The sequence below is a fragment of the Pongo pygmaeus genome, chromosome 22 (assembly GCF_028885625.2).
Source record: "Pongo pygmaeus isolate AG05252 chromosome 22, NHGRI_mPonPyg2-v2.0_pri, whole genome shotgun sequence".
NCBI classification, from domain to species: Eukaryota; Metazoa; Chordata; class Mammalia; order Primates; family Hominidae; genus Pongo; species Pongo pygmaeus.
Genome location: NC_072395.2, coordinates 25729112 through 25741650, shown reverse-complemented (window position 1 = coordinate 25741650; position 12539 = coordinate 25729112). Strand labels below are relative to the sequence as shown.

The following is a 12539-nucleotide window of genomic DNA, read 5'->3' as shown; positions in this document are numbered from 1 at the left end:
CTGGCCAACGTGGTGAAAACCCATCTCTACTAAAAATACAAAATTCAGCTGGGTGTGGTGGTGCACGTCTGTAGTCTTAGCTACTTGGGACGCTGAGGCACAAGAATTGCTTGAATCTGGAAAGTGGAGGTTGCAGTGAGCTGAAATTGTGCCACTGCACTCTAGCCTGGGCAACAAAAGAAGACTCTGTCTCAAATAAATAAATATATATCTGCACAATAATCACTTGGGGAGTTTATTAAACATATGAATTCCTTTCTCCTCTCTCCCCATCTTCTCTTTGGGACTTTGATACAGTAGTTATGGGATGGGATCTGGGAATCTGAATTTTAAACAAACAGATGCTTAGAGAACCATACTGTCCTTAGAGAAACCTGTTCTAAAGCCATACTCTTTTTAAATATGAAGTTTGCACAAAAAAATTCATTAGGATGGATTAAATAAATAGAACTTTAGTTATTTTTCCTAATAAAATAATAAATTTCAGTTTCACTTTAATAGCATTTAACTGCTTGAGCTGGCCCCCTCTCTGAGTTCTTATGTCAAATGGCCAATTCACATGCATGGTCCAACAGATATTCTTTTTTTTTTATTATACTTTAAGTTTTAGGGTACATGTGCACAATGTGCAGGTTTGTTACATATGTATACATGTGCCATGTTGGTGTGCTGCACCCATTAACTCGTCATTTAACAGTAGGTATATCTCCTAATGCTATCCCTCCCCCCTCCCCCCACCCCGCAACAGGCCCTGGTGTGTGATGTTCCCCTTCCTGTGTCCATGTGTTCTCATTGTTCAATTCCCACCTATGAGTGAGAACATGCGGTGTTTGGTTTTTTGTCCTTGCAATAGTTTGCTGAGAATGATGGTTTCCAGCTTCATCCACGTCCCTACAAAGGACATGAACTCATCATTTTTTTATGGCTGCATAGTATTCCATGGTGTATATGTGCCACATTTTCTTAATCCGGTCTATCATTGTTGGACATTTGGGTTGGTTCCAAGTCTTTGCTATTGTGAATAGTGCCACAATAAACATACGTGTGCATGTGTCTTTATAGCAGCATGATATATAATCCTTTGGGTATATACCCAGTAATGGGATGGCTGGGTCAAATGGTATTTCTAGTTCTAGATCCCTGAGGAATTGCCACACTGACTTCCACAATGGTTGAACCAGTTTACAGTCCCACCAACAGTGTAAAAGTGTTCCTATTTCTCCACATCCTCTCCAGCACCTGTTGTTTCCTGACTTTTTAATGATCACCATTCTAACTGGTGTGAGATGCTATCTCATTGTGGTTTTGGTTTGCATTTCTCTGATGGCCAGTGATGATGAGCATTTTTTCGTGTGTCTTTTGGCTGCATAAATGTCTTCTTTTGAGAAGTGTCTGTTCATATCCTTCACCCACTTTTTGATGGGGCTGTTTTTTTCTTGTAAATTTGTTTGAGTTCATTGTAGATTCTGGATATTAGCCCTTTGTCAGATGAGTAGATTGCAAAAATTTTCTGCCATTCTGTGGGTTGCCTCCAACAGATACTGTTGAAAGAAAGTGTAGGTGCCACCTGGTCCCCTCACCAGTGTGTTTGCTCTTTAAACACTGCATGGCAATTTCCAATTATGTGGGTTATACCATATAGTTGTCACTAAAGGAATCCTCACAAAATGAACAAGTGGCATGATTATATTCCTGAAGAGAAGCCACAGATTGAAGACAGAGCACTACTAGATGATGCTTTTCCTATTTGTAGTTCAAGGAAAAGATTTCATCAATCACATTATGAGTCAAACACAAGGATGATCTAATCAGATATGAAAAGCATTGGCTCAGTAATTTTAAGTGATAGAAATGTTACTGGAAAATAGAGATCCATACACAGTATCAGCAATAGCAAACCTTATCTTAATTGGATATTGTACCTGTGAATTAACTAATAAAAGGATGAGGTCGGCCAGGCGCGGTGGCTCAGGCCTGTAATCCCAGCACTTTGGCAGGCTGAAGCAGGCGGATCACGAGGTCAGGAGATCGAGACCATCCTGGCTAACACAGTGAAACCCCGTCTCTACTGAAAATACAAAAAATTAGCCGGGCATGGTGGCAGGCACCTGTAGTCCCAGCTACTCGGAAGGCTGAGGCAGGAGAATGGCGTGAACCCGGGAGGCAGAGCTTGCAGTGAGTGGAGATCAGGCCACTGCACTCCAGCCTGGGCGACAGAGCGAGACGCAAGACTCCATCTCAAAAAAAAAAAAAAAAAAAAAAAAAAAAAAAGATGAGGTCTTTAGGATGCTGAGCACTTAAAATCTAAGCATACAGAATATTATTAAAATAATTTTAATTAGAGATATGATTTGTAAATAAATGAAAATTCACATATTGTGGTAATATTTCAACAGCATTTTTTTTTTTTTTTTTTGCTGATAAATGTGCATCATTAAACATAGTAAGCGTCTTCTTCAAGCAGCACTATTCAAAGTGTGGTCCATGGGCTTCTGGTGGTCATGAACTATTTGTTACAAGTTCGTGATAAATATAGCAATGAGAGTCAGCATTTAGAGACTTTTACAGCAATTTGGTAGAGTAATTTAGTGTCTATTTGAATGTAATCATAAAGAAATTAAACTTTTATTTTGATTGTTTGTGGCTTCTTATTTTACTTTTCTACTAATTTCTTTTTGTTTTGTTTTAACCAAAATAGCAGTACATGATGGATGGGAAACTGCAAAAAAGGATTTCACACAGATAATTTGAAAAACATTGTTTTAAAGCATAGAAAACAATCCTAATTTATGTATAATGTATAATATCCTAATTTATTTTATAAATTAGCTTAGCCCTGAAATAAAAACCTGACAAATATCCCACAATAAAAAACCTACAATTACGTTATGAGTAAAATATTAGCAAATCCATCCAGTCTCAAATTAAAATACTAATATGCTATGACCAAGTTGAATTTTGTTTTTTTTTCTTTAACTTTTAAACTGCAGTGATGGATTAATTTTTAATAATGTGTTATTTATGTTATAGAATTGGCTTAAAAGAGACAATAATATAATTACACTGCTAAATATTCATGAAAAATTATTTCATCAACAAAACAGGATATTAAGCAGTAATGAGTACAACTTTTCATAATCATATATTTACTTAGTAGAAAAAAATCTGAAATATTATAAACTAAAACATTTACAGTGGCTGTTTTTGTTTTGATTTATATTTTCTTCTTTTGTTTATTGCTATGTTCTAAACTTTCAATAATGCCTTTTTTTTTTTTTTTGAGACGGAGTCTCACTCTGTCGCCAGGCTGGAGTGCAATGGTGTGATCTCGGCTCAGTGCAACCCTGCAACCTCCACTCCTAGGTTCAAGCGATTCTCCTGCCTCAGCCTCCCAAGTAGCTGGGACTACAAGTGTGTGTCACCATGCCCAGCTAATTTTTGTATTTTTAGTAGAAACGGGGTTTCACCATGTTGAAGAGGTCAAGAGATCATGAGGTCTCCCAAAGTGCTGGGATTACAGGCTTGAGCCATTGCGCCCAACCAGTACTTTTTTTTTTTTAAGAGATAGGATCTTGCCCTGTCACCTAGGCTAAAGTACATGGCATGATTATAGCTAACTGCAACCTTGAAGTCCTGGGCTCAAGTGATCCTCTTATCTCAGCCTCCCAAGTAGCTGGGACTACAGGTGTGTACCACCACTCCTGGCTAATTTATTTATTTATTTTTTGTAGAGATAGGGTCTTGCTATGTTGCCAAGGCTGATCTCAAACTCACGGCCTTAAGCGATCCTCCTGCCTTGACCTCCTAAAGTGCTGGGACTAGAAGCGTGAACCACTGTGCCTGGACTATAACATATATAATTTTATGTAGTAAGTTAAAAAATGTATAGTCATTATCGGTATAAAACATTATTTGTGCCTGGAGTCTAAATTCCTATAAAACATGTAAGGATTTAATATTACTTACAGGTTTACACGTTTTCCACCAGCTTGTTTTGGAAGTAATTTACTCAATGGCTCATTTTAGTTTCATCTTCAGGAATAAGCAATTTGTAATTGACAAAGAAAAGCAATAAAAAAAAACCCATTAGCATCTCTCAAACTACTGTGCATTACATGTATTTCCATTAACAAAGACAGACTTTTTGTTCTCTGAAAAGTATCAAGTCTTTTTTACTCCTGGCCCTGTGGCCTTACTTATTTCCCAGGTAACAGGGTGGTAGGTCCAGTCTTCTTCCGTTGAAATTTCCCTCCCCCGATGGGTCTGCCTTCTAGATAGTTCCTTTCTTTGTTTATGTGATTACTCTGAACTTCCCACCCTTCTTTACTGCCTGTCGAATGCTTTTTCTAATAGTTCTAGTCATCGATAATCATCCTTGGGTTTGACTCACATTGTTATTGTTGAAATCTTTTTTTTGAACTACAAATAGGAAAAGCATCATCTTTTTTCTTTGAACACTTAAATCACATGATAGCATTATTTATTATAAAATCACTAATACTCTCTAAATGTCTTGCTGAAATAATTTAGTTCAGTAGTCCCTTTCCTTTCATGTGTATTTAGACTAGATTCCTTAAAGAAATCATAATTTCTTTTAGAAGAATACTTGTCACACACACCAAAAAACAACCCAAAGTGATTGTGTTGAGTGAAAAGAACAAGGTGAGAAATTGTGAATGTATTCAATAGCATTGCATCTTCATTCATTCTCTCAAAAGAATATTTGCTGAATATTTAATATGTGACAGTTACTGCTCTAGGAGCTGGTGATATGACAATGAACATACAAGATGGGATCTTTGCTATCAAGTTGCACACATGTATACGTACATGCATATGTGCATATGCATAGACATAGAATAAAACATCAGTCTGCAACAAAACAGATTAAGAGGACAGAGGGTGTATACTGGTTATTCTTCATCATCTGTCTAGATCTATCTCTGCCCTTTGCTGCCTGGCTCTTCGTGGCTCCTGTTTTCTGTTGCTCATGAAGAGCAAATGCCCTGTTCTTCAGGAATACATTGTTGGGCTTTTAGATGGTGGGCCAGGAAGGCAGATCCCATTCTCTGTTATGTGACATTTCATCAGAGGTGAGTGGAGACTTGGAACTAATGGGACTTTTGCAGATTACTGACAGTTCTGGGGACTCAACAAAGATGGCAGTGGTGTGGCATGGTCCACGTTCAGGAGAGGGGTGCCACCTTTTAAACAAAGGAAACAGTCAAGGGAAGCTGAGATTTATGTTCAGTACAGAAGGCTTTCTGAGGAGGTGCCATGTAAATTGAAGTCTGATTGAATTGAGAAAGTGAGTCATTCAAATATCTGAGTGAAGAGTGTTCCAGACAGAGAAAACCACAGGGCAAAGGAAAGTGAGGAGCAGCAAGAAAGCCAATGTGGCTGATGAAGTGACTGAGGGGGTAGTGATAGGAGCTGAGGGTGGAGAGGTAGCCAGAAGCTGGCTACATAGAGTTTTTTAGGCCATATTTTGAAGACTTAACAGAAAATGATGAGTGAGGTTGGAAGGCATTCAAAGGTTTCAACTTTGCGATTTGAAAGTGACAAACTATGACTTACATTTTAAAAAGATAACTGATGGCTGTGTGGCAAATAGACTGTCAAGGGCAGAAGTGAAAGCCAAGAGGCCTATGACACTAGAAGACTAGGTGACTCAGGACAGAAACTTGTACCGGGGTTGCAAGTGGTGAAGGTCGTGACTGGTCAGATTTAGGAAATATTTTGAAGGTAGAGCTTGCAGAATTTGGTGGATTGAATGTGGAATGTGAGAGAAAAGTGCAAAATTCAGGATGGCTATAATGATTTTGGCCTGAATAACTGGAAAAATGGAGTTGGTATTTATTGACATGGGGAAAACTATGGGAAGAATTTGGGTGGGAAATGAAAGTTCCATTTTGGACATATTAAGTTTGAGTGCACTTCATATATTCAGTGCACATGGAGAATAGACAGTTGAATATTTGTTAAAATGGAGAGATTGGTGTTGAAGGTAAGATGTGAAGCTTGTTCCTGAATGTGGCATCTAAAGCCAGTTGGGTTGGACGAGATCATTTATAGATGAGTACTGAGCAGGTGCTTTGCTGCATTCTGAGGATGGGAACAGGGCTTCATGGGCACAAGATCTTTGCAATCATGCAAAACCTCTTGCTTAGAAGGGCCCCATGCTTCGTTGAGTGCTCTGCTCTATCTTGAAAGTTTTAATAATTTTTGAATAAGAGCCCTGCATTTTCATTCTGCACTGCACCCTGCAAATTATGTAACAGGTTCTAGTTGGGAACATAAAGATCCAGCCAAAGAAAGAGCCAATGAAGTAGACTGAAAGCCAAGCAAATGTGAGGAGGTGTCATAAAAAAGCCAAGGGAGTAAATTGTGTGACAATGGACAGCATGACCCACAGACTCAAAAAGATGCTGCAAGGTCAAATTACCTCAGGACTGAACATCAATCATTGGATTTAGCAACTTGAGTGTGCTTGTTGCCCACGTTGGAGTGGGTTGAAGAGAGAAGAAAAGAAAAAATGTTGAATGTGAACAACTCTTTTTTTTTTCTTTTTTTTTTTTTTACAATGGCCCTGCCTCCCACAGCTTTATTTCTTTCAGTTTTGGATGCAAAACAAAAAATTTTAAAGGAAAATGTGACTTCAAAGGAAAGGAACAAATTTCCAAAGATTTCGGGCAGTGAATGCAGAGCCTGGTGCGGATGGACGAGGTCTGCAGAGGGAAGGCAGAGGTGATGGAAGGGGCCAGGGACCTGCAGGCCTCCCCCTGGAAGTGGGACTGGTCTCGGTCTGCTGACGTCAAGGTCAGCTCCCCCGGAGCTGACTTCAACAGCCCACAGCTGTGGGGCTTCAGCAGCCACGCCAGCCCAGCCCAGCCCAGCTCTCGGTATGTTTGGTCTTTCATGCTGAAAAATAAATAATAAAGCCTGTCCCCTGTCTACTGCCTCCCCCAACTGCACAGATGCCAGCCTCTAGGCCTGACTGCCAGAGAGGTGGAAACACTGGCCACCAGCCTGGCAGCCCCTACAGGCCCCTCAGATGGGCTGCTTCAGTCCTCCTCTGAGAGCTGCAGATCCTCCAGGTCGTCCTCCAGCCCCTGGGCTAGCCGCTGCAGCTCCCCAGAGGCCAGCCCTGCCTCTGCGTCTGGGTCTCCATCCTCCGACTTGCTGCTGTCCTCCTCGCCCTCCTCCTCGTCCTCTTCATCCTCTTCCACCCCATGCCGAGTGCTCATGGGCCCCAGTATCCCTCTCTCCAAGAATCCCTCCGTGTCATCCTCTTCAGAGCTGTTCAGGTCAAAAAGGTCTTTAAATTGCTTCCTGTCCTCATCCTTCCTGTCAGCCACCTTCCTTCGTTTGACCTCACGGAAGTTCAGGTCTTCCAGCCGCTCTTTGCCACTGATCTCCAGCTGGATCTCCCGGTCATGCAGCTTGCGCCAGTGGCTGTAGTACAAGGTCAGGGGGGTCCCCTCTTCCCGGGTCAGCTTCTCCCAGGCTTCCACTGCCTGCTGGTCAGAGACGCCGAAGGAAACTCTCTGGCAGCGGCTGCAGATGTGTTCCGAGTTCTCCTGAACCTTCCCAAGCAGCTGCTGCACCTGCCGGCACTAGTTGACCACCTTGCACTCCCGGAGGAACGACTTCAGCTTCAGGACCACAGGCAGCGCCAGCTCCGGGAAACCGACGCAGTGTGCCTGGCTGTGCAGGTACTCCAGGGTGGGGTCGTACAGCTGCTCCACCAGGCCGTCCCGGTACGCCTTCTCCTGCAGGTTGACACTGGACAGCTTCAGGATCACGGAGAAGTTGATGGGCTTGGAGCTCATGTGCCCCGGCTTCCTGTTGAAGTCGACCTGCCGGAATATCTCCAGGATGAAAGGCAGCCTTGGGATGAAGGCCTCCGAGCTCCCCGAGAGCAGCGTCAGGGCACGGATGCAGTGCATTCGCAGTGGGTAGAAGCAGGCAGTGGGGATGAGCTTGATACAGCCAATGATGACCTGTGCAAGGGGGTAGACCAAGGGCTGGAGGGCTTCACTGGGGCCCGCAGTGCTCAGGACCCGGCACCACAGGAAGAGGCAGTGCACATACTGCCAGTTGTACACAGACTGGTACATTTCCTTCTTGCAGGTGGTCATGGCGTTGCACAGGTGTATGGCGAGCTGGCGGATGTAGAAGAAGGTGTGCTGGTAGGCCACACCTGGCTCCAGGGCCAGCAGCTCTGTCAGGGTCCGCTGCATGAAACTGATGAAGGGGAGGGCACCAGGCGAGGTGAACTTGCAGATCCTCACATACATGATATACATTTGCTTGAGGACGGGGCCAAGGAAAAGTGTCCTTCTTGTGCCAGCAGACTCTGCTGAGGACCAGGAAAGCCAGCACCCGCAGGGACTCCTCCCCTGTGCTCCATACGACCACCATTCTCTTGAGCAGCATGCGGCACTGCTTGGGGAAGGTCAGGAAGCAAGGCACCAGCATGCTGACGTGCCTCAGCACGGCTGCCAACACCGTCGTCTCCGCCAGACAGGACACCAGCTGTATGACCGAGCCCAGGTACGCTTTGATGTCCACACGGAGCTTCCCCCAGAGTGGGCTGCTGGACGGCTGCAGCATCCTGCTGCTGTCCTTTGCCGCCTTTCCAAACAGCAGCTTCTGGAGACAGCCAATAAGGTCTCTGATGCAGAAGGTGACCAGAGCATTGAACACAGCATTGTCCATGACCTGGAATTTGTTGGCCTCAGCACTTTCCTGGTCCCCTTGGGTGGTGGCCACAGCTGCTTGGAACGCCTGTACCACTTCATGGAACAGCTTTGGAATGAAGCGTTGCTTTGCTGCCTGCTTCCATCTCTCAACCATGGCGAGGGTCACAGGAACACAATTCTTCTTCCCCTTCAGCCCTCTGGGGACTCTGTCCCCATCTTCCCCCTCCTCCGCTCCATCCTCCTCCTCACTGGCTTCCTCCAGCACATCTGGCAGGGAGTGGAACGGCTCCTCTTCCTCCTCAGAGCTGTCCGAGTCGCTGAAGTTTAGCAGGCTCTGGTCATTCTCCTGCAGGAACTTGTAGAACTCGGGGTCTCTGTCCTTCAGCTGAGAGAGCTGATCTTTGTGCTCAGAAGCACGGCCTTTACGCCGGCTGGCCGAGGGGCTCCCGCCCGGCTCATCCGGACTCCAGGCAGCCTCGCGTGCCTCCCGCGTCTCCGCTTCTGGGGAGTTTTCGGACTCGGATTCGGACTCGGATTCAGACTCGGAGTCAAAGCCCGAAGCTAGGAACTCGTCCACCGTCAGCTCCACCAGGAGCCTCTTGCGGCTCCGCTCAGCTGCCATGATACCAGCCCCCAGCGTGCGCCCCACTTCCGGCCCCAGAATGCCGCGCGGCTGAGCCCTTTCACCGCCCAGGCCCCGCCCCGTTCCCCGCCCCGCCGCGCCACGCCCAGCCGAGTGGCTCTATGGTTCTCCGACCGCAGCGCCGGCGGCCCCCGGGCTGGAGGGCGTGTTCACGTGCTCGGTGCGGGCAACCCCGGTGGGAACCAGATGCGCCTCCCGCTCGGCGCCCGGCTCCGTAGGACGAGGCGACGCCGGTGTCCGCCCCGGGGAAGAGAGACCAGGAGTCCCGCCGCGCCCGCAGCCCACCCGGCGTTCCAAGGGCACGCACCTGCGAGGACGCCAGGCTGTGACGGCGGGGCCTCTATGCAAAGAGCTCCCACAAATCAACAATAAAAAGCAGAGCGTCCAGGAGAAAACGTGAGTGGTGGTGGGAACCGCACTGATGTCGCCAGCTCGACAAAAGACGGGCGACCTGAGGGCCAGGCTGGCTTCGCCTCCTACCGCGGAGACCGGGCCAGCGCCACGAACACCAGGCAGGGCGCTCCCCATCCACGGCCCTCTAGGTGCCCATGGCGGCTCTTCCGCGGCCCTTCCCGGGGACGCCGCACGGGGTGAAGGTGGTGGGGAGGCCGGCGCCTTCCTTCCCGCTACCAGCCTGACACCCGGGCCCCCGGGCCTGGACAGCCAAACCCCGCGACAGGGGCGCCCCGGGGCACAGGCGCGGATCCCCCAGACCTGGCGCTGAAGGGGCGCGTGAGGCGGATGCGAGGCAAGAGGCCTGGGGTCCCATTCGGCCTCTTGGTGCCGCGGGGCCCCGGGGCTCCCCGGAAGAGAGCAAGTTAGGGGGTTGGGGGAGCGGGGGTGCTTCCGGGGGAGGAGGAGGGAGAGGCCTGGGGGGGCTTCTCGGAGGAGGAGGAGGAGGGCGAGGCTTAGGGGGGCTTCCCGGGGGAGGAGGAGGGCGAGGCCTGGAGGGCTTCTCGGAGGAGGAAGAGGAGGGCGAGGCCTTGGGGGGGCTTCCTGGAGGAGGAGGAAGGCGAGGCCTGGGGGAGCTTCTCGGAGGAGGAGGGCAAGGCCTGGGGGGCTTCCCGGAGGAGGAGGAAGGCGAGGCCTAGTGGGGGCTTCCTGGAGGAGGAGGAGGGCTAGGCCGGGGCGGGGGGGGCGGGGGCGCTTCCCGGAGGAGGAGGACGGCGGGGCCTGGGGGGCTTCTTGGAGGCGGAGGCGGACCCGGGGCGCAGCGCTGGAAGGATCCACATCCAACGTCTAGTCCCCGAAACCTCTCGGGAGGCGGGGCGGGCGACGCAGAGCGAATGTGAACAACTCTTGCAAGCACTTTTCTTGGAAATGGGAAGCTTAAAATTGGGTAGGAGCTGAGAAAGATATAGGTTCAAGAGAGGGCTTTTTTAAGATGGAGGTATGTGTTATAAATAAGGGATTAAGTACCCCTTGTGGAGCCCTTAAGGAACATTCCAATAGGCTGTGGAGATGATATTGGGAAGGCATATGAATAAAGGATTTACTGTACTCACAGGTTCCAAAGAGGGAGGCACGACATACCTTGTGGGGATCACCTGGGCAGAGCACCAACAAAGCGGGCTCAGCCAAGCAGGTGGGGAGCCAAGGGCAAGCAGGTTCCTGTGGACAGTTGCCTTTATTGGACATCAGGGTGGGGTTCACCAGCAAAGGCAGGAGGGGATATCACGGGTGTGCTTAAATGTCCCTAGGCCATGGTCAGGGGAGAGCAAGAAGGGGGACTTGTGACAGGGACCAGCCTTGTCACATTGGTGTACCTGGTCATCTGGGAAAGGTGCCCACAGACTGTTTGTGGAGATATTGAGGAATCAGGAAAATGGGAAGTTTTTAGAAGTTGCAATTCAAGATGTTACAGTACATCATTTTTCTTGGCAAGGACTCATTAAAAAAGAAGAAAAACTAATGAGGCAGGAATGGAAATAATTCCAGGAGCAAAGTCCTTTAGGAGGAGTGGGGAACAGGATCCAGTGCAAAGTGGGGGGTTGGCCCTAGAAACCAGGGAAAGCCGAGTGCATGGAGACAGATGTCTGTGCCTGCTGCATTTTGTAGAATGATCCATTCTGATTTCACCTGTATCAAAATTGAAGCGTTCAGCTGAGAGTGAGAAGCAGAGAGGAAATGTTGAGGTTTGAAGAAGAGAAGAATATGGAACGGTCGTCCAGGAGGACGGGCAGGCAAGGAGACCAGAACTGGCAGGCAGCGCAAGGGCTGCTGAACAGCCTGAGCAGTGAAGTGGCTGAAATAGGAAAATCAGGTGTCTCTGGTGATTATTTCTTTTTTGTAGTTTTCTGATTTTCCAGATGTTCCCTAATAGGCATATCTTACTTCCACAGTTATCCTTTTTAGACTGTTATAGAGGGGTGAAAAATAGAACATATAATGTATGAGAGAGGACTTAGGATTTGGGGAGGTGAGTGGGGAATCAGAAAGAGATAGAAGACCTCATTCTGTTTGCCTATAAAAACAATGCCTGCAATAGATGAAGAGAAGTCCAGTTTTCTGCAGAAATGTACAAAATATTTTTGACCTTTTATTCAGGCCAACAGATTTACTCCATTTCTAGGTCTGAGCCACCAGTTGGGTTTCGTCGTTGAGTCTGAGTGTTTGATAGGCCAAGTGGTGGAAACTGTTCCCAAGTTCTGAAACTAGGGGAGCCTCCATTCTGGGCTCTGCAGTGGTGAGGTGCACTCTCATCCCTGCCACATTTTAATGGGAAGCCTGGTGAGGCTCATTCAGGGACTATGAAAACATCTCTTACACCAGAACCTCACTAATCTTGTAAAGTTTGCTTGTTAAAATGATTAAAAGTAAACATTAGAAGTTGAGGTCCTTGATATCTGTTTTCAGAGTGTCTTAACCACTCTCTATTTATTATGTCTTAACAGATTTGCCTGATTTTTTTTTTTTAATTTCAAATCAAGGTCACTGTTGTGAAAGGGAATTTCAGAGATAATACATTGTTATGAAGGGCCGGGCGCAGTGGCTTACACCTGTAATCCCAACACTTTGGGAGGCTGAGGTGGGTGGATCATGAGGTCAGGAGTTTGAGACCAGCCTTACCAACATAATGAAACCCCGTCTCTACTAAAAATACAAAATTTAGCTGGATGTGTTTATGCACACCTATAATCCCAGCTACTCGGGAGGCTGAGGCAGGAGAATCGCTTGAACCCCGGAGGTGG

At 47.2% G+C, this 12539-nt stretch overlaps 1 protein-coding gene across 1 annotated transcript; it reads right to left on the bottom strand.

The window, feature by feature from the left end:
• Positions 1-6666: 6666 nt before the first annotated feature.
• Positions 6667-9327, bottom strand: LOC129022346 (nucleolar complex protein 2 homolog). The gene is given in 2 exon segments (XM_054468461.2): positions 6667-8333; positions 8335-9327. Coding segments are annotated over 2 exon segments (2262 nt in total). The 3' UTR covers positions 6667-7064.
• Positions 9328-12539: the final 3212 nt, after the last annotated feature.